Genomic DNA, 27,862 nt, shown 5'->3' with positions numbered 1-27,862 from the left:
GACTTTCTGTGTGTGACCTCCCGGACAAGTTACCAAAGTCTGTTTGACAACGTTTCAACACATTTCTATCTTCAAAAAGAAAACCAGAGAACAGTAAAGCACAAATTGCTGAGGGAGCTTGGAAAAGAACAGCTCATAAGTGGGTCCTGAAACGATTGGTAATGTGTTCAGAAAATCATTTTGCGGAATATTGTGATACATTTTAGCAGGGCAGGATAGTCATTGATGAACAGCTTTATGATGAATATTGTTAGTTATGTTTCCTTATTGGATATCCCCCGACTATCACTAACTGTACTTAAGCTGACGATTATTTTATTTTGTTTTGTGCTGTGGCATGATTATTTGGTCATGGAACACAACGTGATATTTCAATCGTGCAGAAAAATCATCCATAACAAATGTTCACATGTGAAATAATATTGAACAGTCATTGACAGAAACAGTTTTGTGAGGTCCAGAAGACATGCCAGTAGATATATCTCTGCAGAATGGAGAATGGCATAATTTAGGGGCTGGTTTAGCACAGTGCTAAATCGCTGGCTTTGAAAGCAGACTAAGGCAGGCCAGCAGCACGGTTCAATCCCTGTACCAGCCTCCCAGAACAGGTGCCGGAATGTGGCGACTAGGGGCTTTTCACAGTAACTTCCCATCTTTATTAGTGTCTCTTTATTAACATCTCCTAAAATAATTCACAATCTGAAGGAATGAAATTCCACACTGATAATTGTTCACTTTCTGGGCAAGAATAGTTAATTGGCAGTCATTAGCCATCATTGTATCATTACAAGGGTTCTCATGTTGTTAATTATTGCAGTTAATGTTATGCCTTGAATGGGCAATTAACCTGCAAAGGCAGCAACTTCAGGAAAATCACAATGATGTTAACGGGAAGATGCTGCTTGAGCAAAGCTAACAGCACCAGTGGCTTAATCATCCAACAACTTTGATGTTTGAACTTCATGGGTCATTTCTTCCTTCCTGCCAGTTGCTTGTTGATTTGTGTATTAATAATGGCTTGTATTGCTTGGGGCATCATTATTTTCAGTAAATTCTGGCCCAATTTCTTTCCAAGAGTAAGGGTTTGTTCCTGTTAGTCTTTAAAGTGAATCCATTATATAATTGGAATTTTCACATGCACCTGCACATCAGTTCAACTTTGAAAAATCTACTTTCAATACTTTAGGGCCAAATATCAGCATATTGCAATGGGCTGTACTTTAGCCATTGGCTGTGCCGTTCTCAATCTGCATCTACACTGTCTACAGCAGTGGTTCCCAACGTGGGGCGTATGCCCCACAGGGGGGCAATTTGATTTTTAAGGGGGGGCAATTGAGCGCGACTGAGGAGGTATGGGTCCAAATTTTCGATTTTTATTTTTGTGAATTTTCCATCAGGTAAACATATGTAGTTTATGTTTCAGATGTTATTTTGAGTAAATAATTTTTTTGGGGTAAAAAAGGTCTTTATTGTGTAGTTATTACATAATCACCGCGCCATCGCTCTTCATGCTTGTTGCACGAAGCGTGTGAGGTCATGGGAGAACCTTATTTATTGAATTGGATTTAGAAATGCGATTCAAAGAGCTTTTGCTAAGTTACCCTTATAATATCTATTTCCTCCGTTTTCTCTCAAGGGAAAGCAATCCATTTTCTGAGAATTCACAGTCCAAACAATCGTAAACAAAGAAGTTGTTTTGGTGTTTCCACGCAAGGTAATTGATACATATTTCTTTGTCTGCTCGTGAATATATTTGATTGTTTAGTATTATGATGATACTAGAAGATGCATAAAGTATCAGAGATGAAAACTAAATAGTCCAAATGCGTAATATTTGACTAGAAAATAGACAGTAAGATAATACACATAGTTTAGGCTGGTGTATCATATGACCTTGAGTGTGACGAATATCATCAATATATTTATTTCAGTCACAAACCCTATGCATAAAATGAGTAGTGCAAGCAAGAAGAAAGTTCGTCAGTATTCACAGACTCTACAGTGTCTTCTAACTATTTTTGAAGCAAATTGTAGGATGAATTTGCCACATAAGAATTAGGAAGCTTTGTGGTGTTTTTCATCAAGATCACCATTAAATCAGCAATTTGTCCATTGCTCGAAAGATAAAAGGTGGGAAGATCAACTGGTTTCGCAAGAGATTGCCAAAAGGCTATAGTTGAAACGTTGGCCTCTGATAGTGGGAGTAGGATCTTCTAAAGTCAGGGGACTGGGGGAGCAACAACCCAAGAGGTCTGAGCTGTTCAGAAAGAATATACTATTGGAGTATATACAGTGACAAAATAACAGCATAACCAGAAGAGCACTGTGTCACAGAACCATAGATCAGAAGCACACAAGGTATCATTGGTGACTATTTGTTCAAAAATAAATTTAGAGTACTCAATTTTTTTTTCCAATTAAGGGGCAATTTAGCATGTCCAATGCACCTAACCTGCACATCTTTGGGTTGTGGGTGTGAAACCCATGCAGACACAGGGTGAATGTGCAAATTCCACACAGACAGTGACCTGGGGCCGGGATCAAAACTTTCTAGCTTCAATGTAATTATTATCCTCACCTCTTTCCTAGACTAGAATAGTCACTCGCACCTTGGCTGAGATCAACTTCGCAGAGACCAAAATGTCAATCCAAAATAGCTCTAAATACTTTCAGAGCTCTCCTGATAGAGTTCTTTTCAATCACAAAATGGCTGCTAACAATAGAGTTCAATTGCAGACAAATATTCAATTTCTCAACATTCTCAGTTAATTCCTTCGGATAAATGGTGAGAGTTCCTGTGCCACAAATAGATGGTCACATTCACCTAATGTATATTAGAAACTCCTGTGCAAACTGCCCGTAATTGTCCATCCACTGAAATGCATCACTGTGTACTGGCTGAGACCCAACAGATTTGATTTACACTGTGAAATTTAGAGGTCAAAGCATTATACCCTGAGCTAAGTGGCGATGTTAGGAGTAAATTAACTGTGATATTCTAGAACATAGAACATAGAACAGTACAGCACAGAACAGGCCCTTCGGCCCTCGATGTTGTGCCGAGCAATGATCATCCTACTTAAACCCACGTAACCCGTATACCCGTAACCCAACAATCCCCCCATTAACCTTACACTACGGGCAATTTAGCATGGCCAATCCACCTAACCTGCACATCTTTGGACTGTGGGAGGAAACCGGAGCACCCGGAGGAAACCCACGCACACACGGGGAGGACGTGCAGACTCCACACAGACAGTGACCCAGCCGGGAATCGAACCTGGGACCCTGGAGCTGTGAAGCATTGATGCTAACCACCATGCTACTCTATGCAGCAAGTGGTTAGGATTTGAAATGCATTGCATGAGAAGATGGTGGAAATTTATTCAAGGGTAGCTTTCAAAAGAAAATTGGATAGGGAACTTGTCGCTTTCCTCCATTGAGGCACTCCTGAAATTCTCCCTCTTTGACCAAGCTGTTCATCATCTGACTGAATCTCCACGTGGCGGGAAGATCTTATGAGGAAAGGTTGAGGGACTTGAGGCTGTTTTCGTTAGAGAGAAGAAGTTTAAGAGGTGACTTAATTGAGGCATACAAAATGATCAGAGGATTAGATAGAGTGGACAGTGAGAGCCTTTTTCCTCGGATGATGATGGCTAGCACGAGGGGACATAGCTTTAAATTGAGGGGAGATAGATATAGGACAGATTTCAGAGGTACGTTCCTTACTCAGTGTGGTGAAGCACAGTAGCGTAATTCACTCTGTATTACACATGTTGTACTATGTCTCTGTAAGCTCGGCACACGAGCAGTTGCGCTGCTCTGCCACTAGGGGGAGATGCACTGGGAGTGTACGGGAGTTTGTACTGGGCTCCACCCTTGGCTCCACCCATGGCTCCTCCCCCTAACCGGAAGTATAAATGTTGGTGCTGAGAGCCTTCCTGCCAGTTCATCTGGAGTTCATCTTGTCACAGGCAGGCTCTGTGGTAAGACGATTAAAACCACTGTTCACTTCTAACCACGTGTCGCGTGAATTGATGGTCTCATCACTCAGAGAGTAGTAAGGGCGTGGAATGCCCTGCCTGCAACAGTAGTAGACTCGCCAACATTAAGGGCATCTAAATGGTCATTGGATAAACATATGGATGATAAGGGAATAGTGTAGATGAGTTTTAGAGTGGTTTCACAGGTCGGCGCAACATCGAGGGCTGAAGGGCCTGTACCGCGCTGTAATGTTCTATGTCTATGTTCTAATGCGGCTTAGTATCATACTTTGTTTATAATTCTCCTGTAAACAGCTTATTGATAGTTCATTATGTTAAAGCACTAAATAAATGTACATTATTGTCGTATTCGTCTTTGTGGTTGAGTTGAAACTGCATTTTCAGGAATCTGAGAAGACATATCTTCCCAACAATTCAACTGGTAAAATTATAATATGGAAAATGCAGGGAAGGATGTTTGGTTAAGAAAAATAATTTACAAAGGAGGCAGGAGAAGAAATGTACTTTTGAAATACTCAAATTTTCTTCTATTGAAAACAGGAGTCAAGAAGAATTGGTAAACACCATGCCTCCTCCACTAATCTTGCTGTTAATCATTACCTCATTCACTGGAACAGAAGTTTCTGCATTGAAGAAGAAACGTCATGACCATCTCAAACACATCCTTCACAGTCATGGCCAAGAATCTGATATGGCAATGGTTTCTTCTGCAAATTCTGACTTTGCTTTCAACCTCTACAAACAAATTGCCAACCACAGCAGCTCTAACATTTTCTTCTCCCCATTGAGTATATCCACCGCTTTAGCCATGCTATCCCTTGGCACCAGATCCGCCACTCGTGAGCAGCTTTTCAAGGGACTTCATTTCAATAACATGACCGAGGAAAGAGTAGCAAAAATGAACAGAGGCTACAAGCAACTTCTGCATGCCCTAATGGCAGAACACAATGAGCTTCAGCTATTTACAGGAAACTCTCTTCATATTCAAAAAGGTTTTGACGTGTTGCCAAACTTTCTAAATGAGACTAAGAAGTTTTACAATGCAGAGGTGTTTCCTTTAGATTTTAACCTGGATCCTGAAAATGCCAGGCTGCAATTGAATGATTACGTGAAAAAGATGACAAAAGGAAAAATTAAAGACATGTTTTCACAGATTGACCCTTCAACTAAACTAATGCTTATTAACTACGTCTTTTTTAAAGGTAAATCCATTTTTGGCATTGAATGTTTTACATGTATCTATTATTATCAAGAATTATTATTCTAAAGGTGATCTATCCATTATGGAAAATATGCAGTTCAAACAAAATAAGCTACGTGAGCTAAGATGTTGAAAAGCTCAGTGTCTGGTAAACTCAGCAGTCGATGATGTGTAGTTCTGTATAGAAAAGGAGAATACAGGTATTTACATCTTAGAAACATATCATCAGGATCAATTAGACATTATAAAAATATTACTAAGTATAATTGTCATGTGAATCCAGTTAGAGACATTGCACACAAACATTTTTCAATCTCCATTTGAAAACCCTATTCTGCTTTTATGTTGATATTAAACTTTGATTTAATATTGATAGCTAGAAAAACTGAGAGCGTTTTGGAAGGCAGAGAAATAGAGTTGGTTGGAACACAATATTCTGCAATGCAGATGCCAGCTCTGGTGGCTCACTGTAACTACAGTGTATCGAAATTGCAAGGCTGATTTCTTTGTAAATGCAGAATGGGAAGTTATCATGAAAAAGCAGGAAGTAAAGTTTTGCAGATATAAAATGTTGCACGTGCCCTGCGTTTCTAACACTGTGACGGTAAACATAACACTTGTTATTTCTACTCTCCTCATTTATACTCTTCCCCCTGTCCAGGGATGGCACTGCAATGCCTAAATGTCACAAGAAAACGAGTTATTCCTGCTAACTCCATTACTGTTGAACATGGTGCAGCACAATGTGAACTGCAGGTTCTGAGGGCAAATGTTGCAGCATTACAAATACTGGAAGGTTCTAAACATTCTAGGGCCATGAAACACTTGCGACCACGTTCAATTTGTCCTTTATTTGTTTTGAAGTTTGCTGCTCGAGGTGCTTCTGGGGATCCCATGCATTCTACAAATCGTAAAATTGTGGAATAGTATAGCACAGAAGAAGACAATTCAGTCCATAGAGTCTGTACTAGCTTTTTCAAAGATAAATCCGGTTAATTCCAATCTCCCACTCTTCCCATATCCCTACTTTTTTTTAATCCGACAAATTCCCTATCCACTTTTCTTTTGAAAGCTACCCTTGAATAAATTTCCACCATCTTATCATGCAATGCATTTCAAATCCTAACCACGTGCTGCATTAAAAAGTTTGTTTTTCCTGATGCCATCTCAGGTTCTTTTGTCAATCGCCTTTCATTAGTGCCCTTCAATCACTGGAAACCGTTTCTTCGCATTTACTCAATCCAAACCATTCATGACTTCAAACACCTCTATCAAATCTTCTCTTAACTTTCTCTGTTCTCAAGAGAACAACCCAAGCATCTTCACTCTGTCCATATTCCTGGAATCATTCTAATTTCTCTAAAATTCTTCTCCTCTCCCAATTCCTGTGGATAAGCAATTCCTGAATTGAATCTTCAAATTTGATCCTCCGTGGCCTCGCCACCTTCACTGTATTGTATTTTTGCAGAATAAAGACTCCCTTGCTTTTCCCTGTGCTAACGTTGGGCTAACACTTGTTGTGTGTGCATTATTATGAAGCATAACTGTTTAGAGGGAGTTTTACCAACAACTGAAGAGCTTTCTGCCATTCGGATAACATTTGTAGGTCCAAAGGATTCCATTCCATCTGTAGCTGCTATATTTAAACAGGCCAGACCCAGGAAAGAGGTACTCGGTGATTGCCATGAGGAAATACCAAGGACTAAAAGTTGTAACATTTGTATTGTAAGACTGCTGTTTTATTAGAAAAGATCAACCATTGACAGTGAGCATCACACCAAAGGGCTGAAATTCGCAAATTATGTTCCACCACTGGAAGATTTGGGGAGCAGGAGCCCCTACTGCCTGAGGGAGGTAGGATAGCCCCATCTCAAAGGGACAGGTTCATTACCATCTTTGGAGTCAGTGCATCGTGCCTGAAAGGGTGCATCATCAGTGCCCACCCCAGAGGAGGCTGGGAATCTCAGAGATATCATCATGCTGCTCCAACACAGCAGAGAAGTTCCAGATAGGGCCTCACAGTACATAGCCACACATTGCTTCAGCTTTCTTACCGGCTATCAGGCCATGCCTATAGAATGGAGGATCCACCTCCCCCACCAGCAGCTCCAACTCCACGAGACGATGCATCTTATGTAGCTTTTATCAGACCCCTAACGGAAGATACCTGCTCTTAATAGACTTGTGGTCCAATGAGCAATCCATGAAGGAATCTGTTACCTCGGGAAATGCTAGAGCTCCCCCAGACATACCTCCTCTGAAGTTGAGATGACCAGCAGATGATCACACATTCCCATCTCTATGTAATTTTATGGCTTCTTTTCCAGGGAACAAAATCCTAGTGGAACCAAATTCTGCTCCATTTTCCATCAAAAGCAGTTTCAATGGAGATGGACCCAGTGTAGAATTTCAGGCTTCAAGTGTGTTAGAACAGTGTAACAAATAAGCTCATATCTGCTTTCCACTCACTACTACTCCTTCAGAGTCAATTTGTCAGAACTAAGACTGCTATATTACCAAATTCTGCCACATTTCTGTCCGACAGGAAACTGGAAACGCCCATTTAATCCCAAAATTACTCGGGAAGCATTCTTTAATGTGAACAAGACCATGAAAGTAAAAGTTCAAATGATGCACCAAGACAACCAGTTCAGTGTGATACCTGACCACCAGCTTTCCAGTAGTGTAATAAAATTACCTTATGTTGGAAATGCATCGATGATCGCCGTCTTGCCTGCAGAAGGAAAACTAGAATGTGTGGAACAAAACCTTTCCCGAGAAAAATTTGAAGAGTGGCTCCACCAACTTAGCCACCGCAGGTAACTAAATCTCATTCCAAACTGTCAGGCTAAATATATGAAGATTCTTTTTCTCAAATTGGTGTTTCTACCAGTTGCAAGTGTTAAATGGTTTAAAATGTTTTTTGCTTGTGTTCAATAATTCATTCAGCAAACGACGATATCAACTCTCCTTTCCAAAATTATCATTGTCAATATCCTGTGGGCTGAAAAATATCCTAATGGAAATGGGTGTGAGAGATCTATTTACAGATCATGCTGACCTATTTGGAATAAGTGCAAATACAAGTCTGAAAGTTTCACGGGTAAGTTCATTAAATGTAAAATATGTTCTTCTGTTCTGGCACTTGCATACTTGGGATGTATCTATGTGTATATTAACTAGAATGAAAAGAAGCATACTCCTTCATAACTTCAGTTTTTGTTAACTAACTGAATTCAGACCTCCCGAACACACTTGATTTTTCAAAAAGATAGTAAGCCAGGAAAAGGTGGTGAAGTTGCTCTGTTAGTTATGAATGGCATTTGTACAGTAGTGAGACATTATCTTAGTTCTGAAATTCAAGATGTAGAATCGGTTTGGGTAGAGGTAAGAAATAGAAAATGAAGGAAATCACCGATGTGGGTATTTTATGGGCCCCCGAACAACTGTTACACTGTAGGATGGGTGTATAGAAAGAAGTAGTGGTGGACTTTGAGAAAGGTACCAGAATAATCATGGATGATTTTAATCTGCATATAGTTTGGATGAATTTGTTTGGCAAAGGTAGCCTGGAGGAGTTCATAGTGAGTATTTGGGTCAATTTCTTAGAGCAACATGTTCCAGAAGCAACTAGAGAGCAGACTCCTCCGGATCTTGTAATGCACAGTGAGACAGGATTAATGAATTACCTCATGCTAAAGGAGCTTCTAGGGAGGTAGCAGTGATCAAAACAAAATTTAATTTTGCATTTCATTTGAGAGTGGAGAGGTAGGTCCACGTTGATAGAACCCCTACAGTGCAGAAGGAGGCCATTCGGCCCATGGGGTCTGCGTCACCCTCTGAAAGGCCCACTTTCCTGGCCGATCGCTGTAACTCTAACCTCACCTAACTTGCACATCTTTGGACATTCAGGGGCAATTGTAGCATGGCCAATCCACCTAACCTGCACATCTTTGTTACTGTGCACCTGAAGGAAACCCACGCAGAGACAGGGAGAACATGCAAACTCCACACAGCCACCCAAGGCTGGAATTGAACCCGAATCTCTGGCACTACTAAACAGTGGTGCTAACCAATGTGGCAATGTGCCACCATTGAACTGGGAAATTAGATTAAAGGATAAGACAGTAGAGATGCAGTGACCGACATTTAAGAAGATATTTCAGAACTGTCAGGAAAGATATATTTCAGTGAGAAAGAAAGGCTGAATGAGAAGTACGCACCAGCTGTGGCTAACTAAGGAAGTTAAGGAAAGTATCAAATTGGAAAAAAAAGCATCAGTTCTGTAAAGAATAGTGATAGGTCAGAAGATTGGACAGAATTGTTTTAAAAACGCGTAGACTGATTAATGAAAGGAATAAGAAGAATGTGAGAGAAGGTTAGATGGAAATATAAAATCATATAATAAGAATTTCTCCAAGTATTTAAAAAAAGAGTATCTAAAATGAACATTGTTTGTCTAGAGAGTGAGTTGAGGAATTAACAATAGGAAGAAAGGAAATGGCGGAAGCATTGAAGAGATATTTACATCTGTTTTGATTGCAGAAGACATAAATAATATCCCAGAAATATTTGTAAATCAAGATGTGAAAGGGAGGAATTTAAAACAATTACAATCATCAGGGAAAAGGTACGGGAAAAAATATTAGAACTCAAGGCTGACAAACCAGGACCTAATTGCCTGTGTCTTTAGGTCTTTAAGGAAGTGGCTGCTGAGATAGTGGATGCATTGGCTGGTTTAGCACAGGGCTAAATAGCTGGCGTTTAAAGCGGACCATGGCAGGCCAAAAACACGGGTTCATTTCTCGCTCCAGCCTCCCCGAAAAGGCGGCAGAATGAGGCAACTAGGGGCTTTTCATAGTAACTTCATTTGAAGCCTACTTGTGACAATAAGCGATTTTCATTTTCCAAAATTGCAGATTCTGGGTAAATAAGATTGGAAAAGAGCAAATGTAACTCTATTGAAGGCAGATGGAGAAAGAGAGTACAGGTCAGTTAGATAATCTCTGATATAGGGAAAATCTAGACTATTATTAAGGAGGATATAACGGACTCGCGATTTTTGGGGTTGGGGTGGAGCCGGGAGTGCAGGAGGCGGAAGAGGCCGGTGTGCTGGCCTTTGCGTCCCTAGTAGCCCGGCGAAGGATCTTGCTACAATGGAAGGATGCGAGGCCCCCAAGCGTGGAGACCTGGATCAATGACATGGCGGGTTTTATTAAGCTAGAGAAGGTCAAATTCACCCTGAGAGGGTCGGTACAAGGGTTCTTTAGGCGGTGGCAACCTTTTCTCGACTTTCTGGCTCAACGATAGGGTACGGGGACAGTAGCAGCAGCAACCCGGGGGGGGAGAGAGGGGGGGGAGAGGGGGGGAAGGGGGAGGGAAAAGGTGGGGGGGGGCGGACGATGACTATGTTTGTTTATTTAATTTAAATTTATTTTGAAGTCCTTTTGTTGTTCATTGGGGTTGGGGGGGTGGGGGATGGGATACATGCGTCGATACGGTCTGGGGGTGATACGGTTATTATGGGTTATTTTGTTGCATTTCATTGTTTGTCGTTATGTTTTATATTTTCTGTAAAAAATTCCAATAAAAATGATATTTAAAAAAAAAAATGAAAAAAAAAAGGAGGATATAACGGGACACTTAGAAAATCTTAATGCGATCAGGTACAGTCAACATGGTTTTGTGAAAGGGAAATAGTTTTTGACAAAATTTATTTGAATTTTTTGAAGAAGTAACAAGCAATGTAGATAAAGGGGAACTTGTAAATGTGGTGTATTTGACTTACAAAAGGAAGTTGATGAGATGCTGCATAAAATGTCCCTGCACAAAATAAGAGTTAATGGTGTATGAGTAATATATTGGCATAGATAAAGGATCAGCTAGCCTGGGTTTCCGGTGGCGACATATAGGACGAGGTCGCATATTGGATGGCTCCCACTCGAGGCTTGATTTTTTTTTTAGAATTTAATGCCATGTCCCAGGAGAAATTTTTGGTTAAATGAGTGCAGGAAAGGAGGAAAGATGTCCAAAACCCAAAGGAAAGCTGCCGTGAAGGAGGAGGCGAATGAAGATTCACCGTCGAGTGGAAGGGTCGGCTCAGCAACTGGAAGGATGGCGCAGGCTGGGTGATGCATGATCAATTGTACAAAGATAAAGGTTCGATACAACTGTGGCTTTATTGCAGTAAGATGTGTGGCCTCCCACAGCAACATATGCTGCCGAATAGACGACATGCACATTTATACTCCTCCTACTGGGCGGAGCCAGCAGGCAGCAGCTACCGGTGAACCTGTAGTACAGGTTCTACCTTACATCACCTCATACAGATGTAACAGTGGTTTACCACATTCACCCCCTGTTAAAAATGAGTCCGGCGGGGTTGGTGGAGAACTATATACAGTCGAGAATTTATGTACAGTGTTTTCTCAAGGAACAAAAAATGTCCTTTGAAAGTCTGGTGCCAGTTAGAGATTCAACCAGCCGTGACGTTCCGCTGGGAGCGACGTAACGGCGGCGGCGATGTCGATGCTGGCCTGATATTGGATGACTCCGGGAGTGTGCCGAAATCCTCTTCAGCCACTGGCATGGGCAGGGGAAGGAGGGATGGTACTGGGGGGGTTAATGTTGGGAGCGCCGGAGGGAGGGGAGGTGGTGCCGGGCCGGAGTAGTGTGTATGGGTGGAACCTGCTGGTGCCAGGTTCCTGAGGGAGACAGTATCTTGGTGGCCATCGGGGTACGCCACATAGGCATACTGGGGGTTGGCATGGAGCAAGTGCACCCTATCCACCAATGGGTCCGCCTTGTGAAGTTGGACGTGCCTACGGAGCAGGACTGGTCCTGGAGCTGCGAGCCAAGGCGGGAGCGACACCCCGGATGTGGACTTCCTGGGGAATGCAAAAAGACGTTCATGGCGTGTGTTATTCGTAGTGGTGCACAGTAGTGACCGAATGGAGTGCAGCGCATCAGGGAGGACCTCCAGCCAGCGAGAGGCTGGGAGGTTCCTGGACCGTAGGGCCAGTTGGACAGCCCTCCACACCGTCCCGTTCTCCCTCTCTACCTGCCCGTTTCCCCGGGGATTATAGCTTGTTGTCCTGCTGGAGGCGATAACCCTGCTGAGCAGCTCATCACTCTTGGATGAGGATCCCTTGTCACTGTGGATGTAGGCGGGGAAACCGAACAGAGTGAAGATTGTGTTGAGGCGATTTTGATGACGGTGGCAGACATCATATCGGGGCATGGGATGGCGAAGGGGAATCTGGAGTACCCATCGACCACACTGAGAATATACGTGTTTCGGTCGGTGAAGGGGAGGGGCCCTTTGAAATCCACGCTGAGGCGTTCAAAGGGGCGGGAGGCCTTCACCAGGCGCGCACGGTCCGGCCGGTAGAAGTGCGGCTTGCACTCCGCCCAGACCTGGCAGTTCCTGGTGATTGTCCGTACTTCCTCGACGGAGTAGGGCAGGTTGCGAGCCTTGATAAGATGGTACAATCGTGTGACCCCCCCGGGTGACAAAGGCTGTCGTGTAGGGCCCGGAGTCGGTCTACTTGTGCGCTGGCACATGTACCTCGGGATAGGGTGTCTGGGGGCTCGGTGAGCTTACCGGGGCGATACAAAATCTTGTAATTATAGGTGGAGAGCTCGATTCTCCACCACAAGATCTTAGCGTTTTTGATCTTGCCCCGCTGCGTGTTGTTAAACATGAAGGCTACCAACTGTTGGTCAGTGAGGAGAGTGAATGTCCTGCCGGCCAGGTAATGCCTCCAATGCCGCACAGCTTCAACGATAGCTTGGGCCTCTTTTTCGACGGACGAGTGCCGAATTTCTGAGGCATGAAGGGTGCGGGAAAAGAATGCCACGGGCCTGCCTGCCTGGTTGAGGGTGGTGGCAAGTGCGATGTCTGATGCATCGCTTTCTACTTGGAAGGGCAGTGTCTCGTCTACTGCGTGCATCCCGGCCTTGGCTATATCAGCTCTGATACGGGCGAAGGCGTGTTGTGCCTCAGCTGTGAGGGGAAAGTGGATTCACTGAATGAGTGGGCGGGCCTTGTCCGCATAGTTTGGGACCCACTGGGCGTAGTAGGAGGAGAACCCCAGGCAGCATTTGACGGCCTTGGGCAGTGGGGGAGGGGAAGCTCCATGAGGGGGCACATGAGGTCAGGATCGGGCCCCAGAACTCCGTTCTGGACCATATAGCCGAGGATCGCTAAGCGGGCTGTGCTGAACACGCACTTCTCCTTGTTGTAGGTGAGGTTGAGGAGAGTGGCGGTGTGGAGGAATGTGGCAAGGTTGGCGTCGTGGTCCTGCTGATCATGACTGCAGATGGTGACGTTGTCTAGGTACAGGAAAGTGGCCCGCAAACCGTACCGGTCAACCATTCGGTCCATCTCCCTTTGGAAGACCGAGACCCCATTAGTAACGCCGAAGGGAACACTGAGGAAGTGATAGAGATGACCGTCCGCCTCGAAAGCAGTGTATGGACGGTCTGATTTACAAATGGGGAGCTGGTGGTCGGTGGATTTGAGGTCTACCGTTGAGAAGACCCGGTACTGCGCAATCTGATTGACCATATCGGATATGGGTGGGAGTGGGTACGCGTCGAGCTGCGTGTACCGATTGATGGTCTGGCTGTAGTCCACGACCATTCTGTGTTTCTCCCCAGTTTTAACGACTACCACTTGGGCTCTCCAGGGGCTGTTGCTGGCCTCAATGATGCCTTCCCGAAGCAACCGCTGGACTTTGGACCTGATGAAGGTCTTGTCTTGGGTGCTGTGCCGTCTGCTCCGGGTGGCAATTGGTTTGCAATCTGGAGTTAGATTGGCAAAGAGGGAGGGTGGGTTGACCTTTAGGGTCGTGAGGCCACACACAGTGAGGGGTGGTAGGGGCCCGCCGAATTTGAGGGTAAGGCTCTGGAGATTGCACTGGAAGTCCAGGCCTAGTAATAGTGCAGCGCAGAGATTAGGAAGGACATAGAGGTGGAAGCCGTTGAATTCTACATCCAGGACCGTGAGAATGACCGTGCAGAAACCCCAGATCGCGACGGAATGGGATCCGGAAGCCAGGGAGATTCTTTGATTGGCGGGGTGGACCGTGAGGCAGCAGCGCCTTACCGTATCCGGGTTGATGAAACTTTTGGTGCTCTCGGAGTCCAGCAGGCAAGAGGTCACATGGCTGTTGATTCCCACACTGGTCAAAGCGGTGGCCAGGTTGTGCGGACGTGACAGGTCGATCGTCACTGAGGCGAGCTGCGGTCAGTCGTCGCTGGCGTCAGAAGATAGAACATAGAACATAGAACAGTACAGCACAGAACAGGCCCTTCGGCCCTCAATGTTGTGCCGAGCCATGATCACCCTACTCAACCCACGTATCCACCCTATACCCGTAACCCAACAACCCCCCCCCCCCCTTTAACCTTACTTTTATTAGGACACTACGGGCAATTTAGCATGGCCAATCCACCTAACCCGCACATCTTTGGACTGTGGGAGGAAACCGGAGCACCCGGAGGTAACCCACGCACACAGGGGGAGGACGTGCAGACTCCACACAGACAGTGACCCAGCCGGGAATCGAACCTGGGACCCTGGAGCTGTGAAGCATTTATGCTAACCACCATGCTACCCTGCTGCCCTGCTGGAGAGCGCGGGGTGGGCGGGGGGGGGGGGGGGCCAAGTCATGAAATGCTGTCGGCGTCCATGTCCCATGGGGAAGACAAGATGGCGGTACCCATGGGCCGTACATTTCGGGGGCTGGACAAGATGGCAGCACCCATGGGCCGCACGTGGACTGAGGAGGGGAAGATAGCGGTGCCCACTAGCTGAGCGTGGCCCCGGGAGGTGAAGATGGCGGCGCCCACTGGCTGAGCGTGGCCCATATCCGGGTTGATGAAACTTTTGGTGCTCTCGGAGTCCAGCAGGCAAGAGGTCACGTGGCTGTTGATTCCCACACTGGTCAAAGCGGTGGCCAGGTTGTGCGGATCATGCGGATTGTGCTGAGCATGGCCTGGCACACCGCGTCGAAGTGCCCTTTTTTGCCGCAAGCTTTGCAAATGGCAGTGCGGGCCGTGCGGCGTTGCCCGGGGTTCTTCTGCTGGCAGCAGAAGTAACATCGGGGACCTCCGGGGTGCGCGGGTTGGCTTGTGGTGCAGGCGTACTGGCTGGGTAAAGCCCCGGCTGGGGCGGCCGTCTGTGGGGTCCACGAGGGATATGAGGGGTGGGCCGCACGGCCGGAGGGGTAGACCTGAGCATTACGTGAGGCGACCGTTGATGTGTTGGGTACTCTGAATCTGTGGAGACTGCGTTTACCCTAGCAGTAACACATACAGGCTACCAACACTTGAAATAGAACAACACTATTTTATTAAGCTAGGAACTGTTGAACATACTTTCACTGTGGGTCGACACTATGTTAGATTAAACTGAAGACCTATACCTATCCTGACCAGTCTAGACTATCAGCACATGGTGAAGATCTGTGCTACAAGCTGTGAGCTCTGTCCTTCTCAGAGGCTGCATCCCGAATGAGCGGGAAAACTAGTGCCCTCTGGCTTTATAGTGAGTGTACTCTAACTGGTGATTGGCTGCTGTGTTGTGTATGCTGATTGGTCTTACAGTGTGTCAGTCAGTGTGTGTCTGCACCATTATATACTAATGTGTATATTATGACAACCGTCATGGAGAGCGCTAGCTTCTTTCTTTCAACTAGGTCGAGCGTGGTCCCTTCTAACAGTCTTTGGCATATGAGGTCCGACCTAATTCCCATTACGAACGCATCCCACATAAGAAGGTTGGAATGTTAGGTGGCCGTAATGGCCTGACAGTCACAGTCCCGGACAAGTGGAATAAGGGCCCGCCAGAAGTCTTCTATTGGCTCACTCGTTGAGAGCGAGTGGCGAGTACGTGCCTGGCGAAGAGTGTGTTTGTTTTCTGTGCGTAGTTTTCTTTGAGGAGTGCGATGGCTCGGCTTAGGTCGGGGCGTCCTGGATCAGCGGAAATACGCTGGAGCTCAACCTTGAGTACAGGATCGGTATCTTCTGAGCCTCCGTCGGAGGGGTAGTCGCTGAGTTGATATAGGCCTCGAAGCAAGCTAGCCAGTGATTAGAGTCCTTTTCGGTGTCGCTTGAGTGCGGATCCAGCTGCAGGCGATCTGGTTTGATTCGCAGGTCCATCTTTTAGAAAATCTTACTGCAATAAATTGATGCACGATCAATTGTACAAAGACTAAGGTTGGATACAACTGTGGCTTTATTGCAGTAAGATGTGGGTCCTCCCACCGCAGCTGGCGAAATGGCTGCCGAATAGAGGACACGCATATTTATACTCCTCCTACTGGGTGGAGCCAGCAGGCAGAGGCTACCGGCGAACCTGTAGTACAGGTCCTACCTTACATCACTTAATACAAGTGTAACAGTGGTTTACCACACTGAGTCGCTGGGTGGGGTCGCAGTGTTCACAGCAGAAAAGGTGATCGAGGTGATGGTTGTGGAACTTGAGAAACAGTTTACAAAGCACATGGAAATGATGAGGAAGGAGATTATGGCAGCATTGAAGGTGCTGGTGGAGGAGACGATTGTCCCGGTGAAGGCAGCAGTTTTGAGGACTCCGACCAAGGTGCGGGAGCAGGGTGGGAAACTGAAGTGAGTGGAGGAAGCCTTAACGCAACACAGTGATCAACTCACTTCGATGGATGAGGAGCTGCAGAAGGTGGTGAAGGCCAACAAGGGTCTGCAAGCCAAAGTGGAGGACCTGGAAAACAGATCCAGGCGGCAAAATCTGAGGATCGTGGGCCTGCCCGAAGGGGTTGAGGGCCCGAAGCCGACGGAGTATTTTGCCTAGATGTTGGTATAGCTGTTGGGGGAGGGGGAAGATCCCTCTCGGTACGAACTGGATCAGGCTCAAGAGCAGTCATTATTTGTTTCAGTAGATACTGCATGAAGGAGAAGGTCCTGTGTTGGGTAAAGCAGAAACGGGAGGTGTAGTGGGCTGGAGCTGGTATATGTACATACCAGGACTTTACTGTGGAATTGGCCGAGGAGGTGGGCGGCCTTTGGATGAGTGAAGACGGCACTGTATAACAACAGGGTGCAGTTCGGCGTAGTGTACCCAGCTAAGTTGAGGGTGACCTACAACTCAAAAGACCTTTATTTCAAGACAGTGGAAGTGGCGGAGGCATTTATGAAGGCAGAATAACTGGGGCAGAAGTGAGAAATGGGACTGAGGATTGGTCTTGGGTTGAGGGTGGGGGGGGGGGGGGGGGTGGAGGAGTGCAGTTAGGTATATTTTTCACTGCATGTTGTTATATGTGCTAAATGAGTTGACGTTGCCGATTTGGACAAGGTAAGAGTTGGGATTTTCTTTTGCAATGATGGTTCTTTGGGGTTTGTGTGTTTACACTGGGGTTGTGTGTTGAAGTGGATTTCCTTATTTTCCTGGGATCGGGCGTGATGCACTATCAATTAAGCAAAGACAAGAGTAGGATGTAATTGAGGCTTTATTACACTGAGATGTGTGGCCTCCCACAGCAGCTGACAAAATGGCTGCTGTACGGGAAGCACACATATTTATACTCTGCCTACTGGGCGGAGCCAACAGGCAGGGATCCACCCCCGTACCTGTAGTACAGGGGCCTTACCGTAAAGCACCTATACCAACACCCTATATATACAATATATACATCAGTGGTGACTACCACAGGGCGGTGGGGAGGGGATTTGAGGGGAGTGAGGCCTGGGCAGGGGCCTCCTCACTGGCTAGCTCAAGCTATTCAGTGAACAGGAGTGTGGTGGGGGAGAGGGGCTGCGGCCATCAGAGCCTAGTAGAACAGGTTTTGATGGGCCTAGGAGGTGTGAAATTTTGGGAGAAGGGACGGATACTGGGTGAGGTTTTTTCGAGAGGAATTGGATGGGAGGGTTCTGGGAAGGGGAAGGAGCTTGATGGTAACAATGGGCTGTTCGGGCCAAGCCCAGTTGGTAGTGCCTGGAGTTATGAGGATGATGGATGGGGGGGGGGGGGGGGGGGGGGTGAGAGACCCCCCAGTTCGGGTAGCTACGTGGAATGTAAGGGATTTGTTGGAGGGACGATTTTCAGGGTTATCTCGGGAGTAGTGCTCATGAACTTGGAACCAGGGCCCCTAGAAGGCATTTTCGGGGGGTTGGACCAGCTCAGGCGGCAGGCGGCAGGCGGGTGCGGGGTCAGATGTTAGCATTCGCCTCACTGATGGCCTGGAGGCGGGCCCTGTTGGGGTGGGGGTCAGCTTCTCCACCCTGTGACACAGCTTGGCAGGGGACCTACTTGAATTTCTTTGACTCTTGGGAAGGCGAAGTCTTAGCTGAAGGGGGTGAAGGAAGGGTTTCACAATTCATGGGAGCTGTTTATTGTGCACTTCCGAGAATTGGACGCCATTGAACCCATTGAAAAGTTATCAACTCAGCATAGGAAGGCACCTACGGGAGTATAGTGAGTTGAAAAGAAGGGACCATTGGGTGGGTGACTGGAGAGTCGGAAGGAGAGAGAGAGAAACCTGAGATGCAGCGGGCTGACATTGCACGTAAGGCAGCGGCTTGGAGTAGAGGCTGCATCTCGGGGGCTCCCGCGCAGGCGCTGGCACTTCAGGCTTATCAGCCCGATCGAAGGGAAAAAAAATTTATTTCTTTTTACATGAACAAAATTGGAGTTCCTCAGTAGGAAAACCGGATGTGGAGTCTGGGGCCCGAGGATGGTGGCGAGGGAGCAGAGGTGCGGGCAAGTTCAAGCGGGGCCCAAGCCAGGCCATTGTGGAGCTGAGATCCAGGCAGGCAGCTGGACCAGGACGATCATGTTCACCAACCTGCCTCTGAGAGAAAGAGAAGAAAAGTAAAGTAAACTAAAGAAAAATAAAAAGAGGGAAAGAGAGAGTACACTGAGGAATATAACGGTCCCTTGGCGTGCATAAAAGAAAAGCTGGCTTCTGAGTACAGACGACGGTGATGTGCTGAGCAGACACAAATCAAGTCGCCCCCCTCCAAGCCCGGGAAAGAAATGGGCACTTTTAGTTGGATTTTGCCCAAATTTCAAAGAAAACCAAATCCCTCAATAGCCAAGAAAAGCTGTCAGCAAACAGGCGCTAGAGGGGCCGAAGAGATGGCAGAAGCAATGGAAGGAACCACAACCAGCAGGCGGACAAGATGGCAGACACATGAGGGGAAGGGGCGCCGATCACCCAGGAGAGAGTATGGCCAGTGACCCAAGCATCAGCCTCCCACACCCCTTCCCCGCCCCACCACCTGCAGATGGAAGAGCTTCATGATGAAGGAGCTGACCGCAATGAAGGAGGCAATCAGGATAGAAATCCAGGTGATGGTCAAGGTGGCAGTGGCAGAGGCAATGGCCACCATGCAGAAGGCAATCGATGGGCTGGGGAAGAAAGTGGCGACTCAGGAGAGGACTATCCTTGACCTGGAAAAGGCCTCGACAGACTAGAGCGACAGAATTGTCGCCCTGGAGGCAGAGGTAAAAAGGTTGGTTACAGTCCAGAATAGCTTAAGGGGGAAGTCGAGGATAAAGAGAACAGGTCCCAATGACAAAATATCCGGATTGTGGGCCTTCCGGAAGTTATCAAGGGCAAAGACCCAACGGACTATGTCGCCCAAATGCTGGGCGACTTAATCAGGAAAGAGAGCTTCCCCAAACCTCCTGCGTTCGACAGAGCGCACAGGTCACTCAGACCGAAACCTAAGGCCGGGTAGCAGCCAAGGGCGGTTATTGCAAAGCTCCACTGATATCGGGACCATGAGGGGAACCTGCGGTGGACATGCCAGATGAAAGCGAGCACCTAGAAAGGACACAAATCAGAATTTATCAGGACGTTGGGGCAAAGCTGGCAAAACGCAGGCTTTGTTTAGCCAGGCAATGTCGGCTCTGTGCAAGAACAGGGTATGTTTCAGTATGCTGTTCCCAGCTAGGCTCTGGGTCACGCAAACACGAAGATACTCACAACAGTCCTGGTCAAGAGACTGGAGAATTGTGTACCAGAGCTGGTCGCAGAGGACCAAATGAGCTTTGTCAAGGATAGGCAGCTAACTGTGAACATCAGGTGATTGCTGAATGTAATAATGACCCCTTCCGGGGAGAGAACACCAGAGATGATCATCTCCCTGGATGCAGAAAAGGCCTTCGGCAGAGTTGAATGGAAATACCTCATTGAGGTACTAAAGTGGTTTGGGCTGGGGGCAGGATTCACCCCATGGGTGAAACTCCTGTACAACGCCCCCAAGGTGAGCGTTCAGAGCAACACCACCAGCTCTGAATACTTCCAGCTGCACAGAGGCACAAGGCAAGGATGCCCACTGTCCCCGCTCTTGTTCATCCTGGCAATCAAACCACTGGAGATCGCTCTGCGAGATGTGAAAAGCTGGAGGGGTATCCAAAAAGGGGGCAGAGAGCACAGACTGTCACTCTATGTGCATGACCTCTCCTCTACATCTCGGACCCACAGAACGGCATGGAAGCAATCATGCAACTTCTGAGAGAGTTTGGCGCCTCTCGAGCTACAAATTCTATTTGGGTAAGAGCGAGGCATTCCCGGTTGTTGGATTCAGCAATTATAGAGGGGGTGTCCTTTAAAATATTAGCTAAAATGATTGAGGGTGAAGCCATGCCCGAGAGTGGCAGCCTTCGGGGTATCGGACCAGCCAGATCTTCATATAGGGAAGAGGGCCAACGACCTCATGTAAAACCCAGTGTAAATAAGACACAAACCTGTTTGTAAATACCAGATATACATGAGCTGCTACTTTGTCAAACTGGAAAATGCCAATAATTTTTTTTAAAAATTGCATTGGAAGCAGTTCAAAGAAAGTTCACTTGAAGCTGCAACCAGATCAGCCATGATCCTATCAAATGGCAGAGCAGACTCAAAAGGGCTGAATGGCCTACTCTTGCTCCTAATTTATATGTTCATAGGTATCTTCCCTGGCTTTGGGGTCAGTTGACGAGCATTCCTCAGAATCCACAGCAGCAGTGGTCGTAGGTGAAGGAAGAGAATGGCAGCACTGGGATTGGAAGCTGCTCATCAGTTGAAGGCTCTCGGGGTGAGAAATTTACCTCACAGACAGGGGCCACTCAGCTCACCTGTCTGTGTCAGGTGACAAAAGCTATCCAGCCGAATCCAACAATCCACCTCATAGTCTGTAGCAGCATAGTTTATGGCACTTCAGCTGCCTATCTAAGCATCTATTAAATGTGATGAATGTTTCTCACTCTACTTCCTTTTCAAGACAATGAGTTTCAGACCCCAAGCACGAAAGAAATTCTCCTCAACTCGACTCTAACCTTTCTGCCAATTGCATTAAATTCATGCCACTGCTTATTGACCACTTCGCCAAGGGAACTACTTCTGTCCTGTCCTATCTATCTGGGCCACCCCAATGTTACACAACTGAATTAATTGCCTCAGCCTCCTGTATTCCAAAGAAAATTCAATCTTTCCTCACAGCTCATTTTCTCCATTCCTGGCAACGTCCTCATGAATCTCCTCTGTATTGTCTCTTGTGTGATCACATCCTTCCTCTATTATGGCACTCCAGCTGACTATATACTATTTATAGACTGTGGTTCAGATCTCATCACGTTTGCCACATCTACCCTATTAGATCCTTTTACTAATCTTAAAGACATGTATTAGGTCACCTGACAATCTTCTCGTTTCTGGAGAAAAAAGTCCCAGCTCCAGATACTGTGATTATTTCCAATGAAGCTGAGGAGGCAAATGGAAGATGTTAGGGAGATTCTTTTTGAATGGCAAAAGGATTTAATAAATTTGTAGGGGAAGTTGATTCCCTCTGGCAGAGGAGTTAGTGACAAGAAGTCAGTAAATTCATTGTATCCTAGAGAGAGGGAGTGGACACGGACAATTTATTTTCTGCAATGCATTGTTCTCGTGAATAGTGGAGGCAGAGACCATAGAGACCAGGAATTTCCTTGGAGCTACTCCAGCTGTGCTTCCGCCAATTTGACAGACATTTGAGGAATAGCACAATTAGGGCCCAACATGGGGTTTCTGCTGCATTTCTATGACTGTTCCTGTGGCAAAACTAGAGCAAATCCAAGAAATGCTCTGGGGCAAATGGGGAATAATGAGCAACAATGTTAAATTGTCCATTTTGGCAGGAATAATGAAAAGAAGCATATTATCCAAATGGTGAGAGATTGCAGAGAACTTGGGTGTCCTGGACCATGAATTGCAAAATGTTAGTATGCAGGTACAGTAAGTAATTAGGATAACTAATGGGATGTTATTGTCTATTGCTAGAGTAATTGAATACAAAAGTAGGGAGGTTATGCTTCATTTATACAGCGCATTGGTGCAATCATATCCAGAATACTGTGTACAATATTGGTCTCATTTAAGGAAGGATGTAAATACTTTGGAAGCAGTTCAGGGAAGGTTTCCTAGATTAATACCTGGAATGGGCAGGTTGCCTTATGAGGAAAGGTTGGGCAGGCTAGCCTTGTATCTGCTGGAGTTCAGGAGAGTAAGAGGCGATTTGGTTGGAACACGAGATTCGGAGGGATCTTAACAGGGTGGATGTCGAGAGGATATTTACTCTTGCGGAAGAATCTAGGTCAGACAGAGGGTAGGAGGAATCTTTTCTGTGTGTTGTGGGTATTTGGAACTCTCTTCCTCAAAATACAGCGTAAGCAGAATCTTTGTATATTTTTGTGGCAGAGGTAGATAGATTCTTGATAAGCAAGGGGGTATCTGGGAATGTGGAGTTGAGGTTGCAATCAGATCAAACATAATCATATTGAATGGCGGGGCAGGCTCAAGACCCCGAGTGGCCTATTCCTGCTCTTAATTTTTATGTTTGTAATTCCCAGCAATACATGTGGAAGATACAGGGCTATAGAAAGAGAACAGGGAGAACATGGTGGCACAGTGGTTAGCACTGCTGCCTCACAGCACCAGGGACCTGGGTTCAATTCCGGCCTTGCATGATAGTCTGTGTGGAGTTTGCACTTTCTCCCTTTGTCTACGTGAGTTTCCTCTGGGTGCTCTGGGTTCCTCCCACAGTACAAAAATGTGCAGGTTAAGTGTATTGACCATGCTAAATTGCTCCTTAGTATCCAAAAGGGTAGGTGGGGATACTGAGTGTGGTGAACCACTGTGTGCACCTGTATTAGGGGATGTAAGGTAGGACCTGCACTCCAGGTTCGCCGGTAGCCCCTGCCGGCTAGCTCCGCCCTTAAGGAGCTGTATAAATATGCGTGTCCTCCTTCTGATCAGCCATTTTGCCAGCTACAGTAGGAGGCCACGCATCTAACTGTAATAAGGCCACAGTTGTACCAATCTGAGTCTTTCGTGCAATTGATCGTGCATCAATTTATTACAGTCAGATTTACTAAGAGATGGATATCAGAATCAAACCAGATCGCCTGCAGCTGGATCCGCACTCGCCCGACGCCAGAAAGGACTTTAATCACTGGCTAACTTGTTTTGAGGCCTACATCAACGCTGCGGACCCCACACCGACGGAAGCTCAGAAGATTCAGGTTTTATACTCCAGGTTGAGCTCCAACGTGTTCCCGTTGATCCAGGACGCCCCGAGCAACGCAGAAGCGATGGCACTCCTAAAAGAGAACTATGCACAGAAAGCAAACAAACTCTTCACCAGGCACGTACTCGCCACTCGCTCTCAACTCCCTGGTGAGTCTATCGAAGACTTCTGGCGGGCCCTAATCCCACTCGTACGGGACTGTGACTGTCAGGCCATTACGGCCACCGAACATTCCAATCTCCTGATGTGTGACGCATTCATAACGGGGATTGCGTCGGACCCCATCCGACAACGACTGCTGGAAGAGGCCACACTCGACCTAACGGAGATAAAAGCTTTAGCGCTCTCCATGACGGTCGCATCTCGTAACGTCCAGGCCTACCCCGCTCGCTGCGCGGCCCACCCGTCCTACCCCTCCTGGACCCCGCAAACGACCCCCCCCCGGCTGGGGCCCTGCCTACTCAATATGCCTGCGCCGCCCGCCAATCCTCGCACCCCGGGAGTCCCTGCTGCTACTTCCGCGGTCAGCAGAACCACCCCTGCCAACGCTGCCCGGCCCGCGCCGCCACTTGCAAGTCCTGCGGCAAAAAGGGCTACTTTGCAGCTGTGTGCTAGGCCCACGCAATCTCCGCTATCGTGCCCGCAATTGCCCCCTCCCCCTGCCAAACGCACAACGGGCCCTGCCATCTTCTCCTCCCGGGGCCACATGCGACCAGTGGGCGCTGCCATCGTCTCCCCCCAGGTCCACTTGCGGCCAGTGGGCACTGCCATCGTCTCCTCCTAGGGCCATGTGCGGCCAGTGGTCGCTGCCATCCCCCCCCCCCCCTCAGTCCATGTGCGGCCCATGAGTGCCGCCATCTTGCCCTGCCCCCGCAACGTACGCTCCATGGGCTCCGCCATTTTATTCCCTACACGACCCCGGACGCCGCCATCTTGTCTCCCCCACAGGGCTGGAACGCCAGATCTGGGTCGCCAACGCTCTACATCTGAAACCTCGGATGACCACCCGCAGCTCGCCTCGATGACACTGGACCAGTCTCGTCCTCACAACCTGGCCACTGCTTCGATGAGGAAGTACGGGCAGTCACCAGGGACTGCTAGGTCTGTGCGGAGTGCAAGCCGCACTTCTACCGGCCTGACCGCGCGTGCCTGGTGAAAGTCTCCCGCCCCTTTGAACACCTCAGCGTGGATTTCATAGGGCCCTTCCCCTCCACCGACCGCAACATATATATCTTCAGTGTGGTCAACGAATACTCCAGATTCCCCTTCGCCATCCCATGCCCTGACATGACGCCTGCCACCGTCATCAAGGCCCTCAACACAATCTTCGCTCTGTTCGAATTTCCCGCCTACATCCACAGTGACAGGGGATCCTCATTCATGAGCGATGAGCTGCGTCAGTTCCTGCTCAGCAGGGGTATCGCATCCAGCAGGACGACCAGCTACAACCCCCGGGGAAACGGGCAGGTAGAGAGGGAGAACGAGACGGTATGGAGGGCCGTCCAGCTGGCCCTACGGTCCAGGAACCTCCCAGCCTCTCGCTGGCAGGAGGTCCTCCCTGATGCACTACACTCCATCCGGTCTCTACTGTGCACCGTCACAAATAACATACCCCATGAACGTGTTTTTACCTTCCCTAGGAAGTCCACATCCGGGGTGTCGCTCCCGACTTGGTTCGCAACTCCAGGACCAGTCCTTTTACGTAGGCACGTCCGACTCCACAAGGCGGACCCCTTGGTGCACAGGGTACACTTGCTCCACACCAACCTCCAGTATGCTTACGTGGAGTTCCCCGACAACCGCCAAGATACTGTCTCCCTCAGGGACCTGGCTCCCTCAGGTTCCACTCCAACACACTCCCCCACCCACGCGCCACCCTCTCCTCCCCGGCACTCCCAACATTAACCCCACCAGTTCCATCCCTCCTTCCCCTGCCCACGCAAGAGGACGAGGAAGATTTCGGCACACTCCCGGGGTCATCCGACGACTACTGGCCATCACCAACACCGCCAGCACTGACGTCGACGATACCAGCACCGCCAGCACCAACATTGCCGCCACCGTTACATCGCTTCCAGCAAACCGCCAAAGCACCGGATCGACAACCTCTGACGGGCACCGGACTGTCAAAATGGACATTTTTTTCACCCTCCCCACTGTAATTTATTTGCAAAACTCTATATAGTTCCACGCCACCCCTGCCGGACTCATTTTTAACAGGGGGTGAATGTGGTGAACCACTGTGTGCACCTGTATTAGGGGATGCACTACCTGCACTACAGGTAGCCCCTGCCGGGTAGCTCCGCCCATAAGGAGCCGTATAAATATGCGTGTCCTCCTTCTGATCAACCATTTCACCAGCTGCAGTAGGAGGCCACGCATCTGACTGTAATAAAGCCACAGTTGTACCAATCTGAGTCTTTCGTGCAATTGATCGTGCATCACTGAGTTACAGGGATAGGGTGGGGTGTGGGCCTAGGTAGGGTGCTCTTTCCAAGACTCGGTGCAGACTCAATGGGCTGAATGGCCTCCTTCTGCACTGTAGGGAATCTATGGAACAGTTTAGGTTGCAAGATGAGGTGAAAAACTCACTGTATTGTTGAGCTTTATAGTTTTGAAATGCGAATTTAACAATGATCTTTACAAACAATCTTCAATGATTATCATTTACAGTGCATTTTGGAATATAAGATCTTCAGCTCAATTTATTTATTTTTTCTCTCATTTCACAAGGTTACTCATAAGGCAGTGCTGGATGTTGATGAGCATTCCACGGAGGCAGCTGCAAGCACTGGAATAGAAATCACCCTATATTCACTGCCACCTTCGATCACATTTAACAAACCATTCATTTTGATCATCTATGAGGAAAACACAAACAACATACTCTTTCTTGGAAGAATAAAAGATCCATCCAAGAAATCCTCCCCATGAATTTAACCTGAACAGTGAAGAAATCAGGATACACCTCAATTCTAAGGCTATAAATGATAGACATATGTAATCAACCCAATATTATGATACATCACTGTTGTAATTGTTGCATTTTTTTTTACCAGGAATTGGTGGAAATACACAGCAGATCCATCAGCATCTGCAAAGGGAACATACAAGTTCACATCTCAGCTGTAATCCTTCATCACTGAAAACTGAAAGTTAGACAAATGTTATAGTTTGGTTGGACAGGCTAGCCTTATATCTGTTGGAGTGTAGGACAGTGTTCTTCAACCTTTTTTTACGAGGACCCAGTTTTACCAACCAGCCAACCTGCGGGACCCAACTTGGCCGACCTTCACGACCCACGCCGGCCGACCTTCGCGACCCACGCCGGCCGACCTTCACGACCCACCATTTTCTATTACCTTGTTTGCTGCTGACAAAAATGGAGGAAATGGTTTTGGGTCCCTTTGGCCCTCGTACACGCTCCTCCAATGGAACCTGTTGGATGAAGGTGAAGCCTTCTGGTGTCGGAAAATATGGAGTCTCCATCTGTCCAAAGTTCTGCATATTTTTCCTGTAAATTTTTATCAAATAAACCCCCCACGAACTTGTAAAAAAAAATAAAATGAGTAAAATAAATGAAAAAAATGAATAAAACGCCCCGAACTTGTAAAAAAAATAAAATAAATGAAAAAAATAAAAATTAAATGAATAAAATAAATGAATAAAACCCACTACAGAACTTGTAAACCAAAAAGTTGCAACCGTTAAAAAATAGCGGCCACACTGCGCATGGGGGCCCGATTATCGGCGCGCATGCACATCCTGCGAACATGTTAAAAAAATTGACCGCATTGCGCTTGCGCGCGCGATGATCGGGCACGCATGTGCAATGCGGCCGATTTTTTTAACATGTTCGCAGAATGCACATGTGCGCCGATCATCGTGCGCGCATGTGCAATGCGGCTGACTTTTTTTTAACATGTTCCCGGCCACTTGCAGCCGGCGTTATTAAAAGCCGGCTGCTGCGTGGGATTTGCGCGATCGGGAGCGCCACGGACAATGACTCCGCGACCCTCCCGACAGCCGCCCCCGACTTTGAAGAACACTGGTGTAAGAGACGAAGTGGTGACTTAACTGAAACATAAGATTGTGGTATTGTCACTGGACTACTAATCCAGAGGCT

The 27,862-nt window shown here is 47.3% G+C and overlaps 1 protein-coding gene across 2 annotated transcripts; it reads left to right on the top strand.

Annotated features, from left to right (window-relative positions):
* Nucleotides 1–26,849, top strand: LOC119952618 (alpha-1-antitrypsin-like). Of its 2 annotated transcripts, none has more exons than XM_038776316.1 (6): nucleotides 1–158; nucleotides 1,637–1,714; nucleotides 4,545–5,206; nucleotides 7,751–8,024; nucleotides 8,155–8,308; nucleotides 26,470–26,849. In XM_038776316.1, the coding sequence occupies exons 3-6, from the start codon at nucleotides 4,570–4,572 to the stop codon at nucleotides 26,668–26,670; spliced, it is 1,266 nt and encodes a 421-aa protein (XP_038632244.1). In that variant the 5' UTR covers nucleotides 1–158; nucleotides 1,637–1,714; nucleotides 4,545–4,569; the 3' UTR covers nucleotides 26,671–26,849. The 2 variants fall into 2 exon arrangements, with proteins under 2 accessions (XP_038632244.1, XP_038632245.1); XM_038776317.1 differs by having other exon boundaries at nucleotides 47–139.
* The last annotated feature ends 1,013 nt before the right edge of the window (nucleotides 26,850–27,862 follow it).

Source organism: Scyliorhinus canicula, chromosome 2 (genome assembly GCF_902713615.1).
Source record: "Scyliorhinus canicula chromosome 2, sScyCan1.1, whole genome shotgun sequence".
NCBI lineage: Eukaryota > Metazoa > Chordata > Chondrichthyes > Carcharhiniformes > Scyliorhinidae > Scyliorhinus > Scyliorhinus canicula.
Note: the sequence above shows the minus strand (reverse complement) of the source record. Positions and strands in the feature narration are given on the sequence as shown.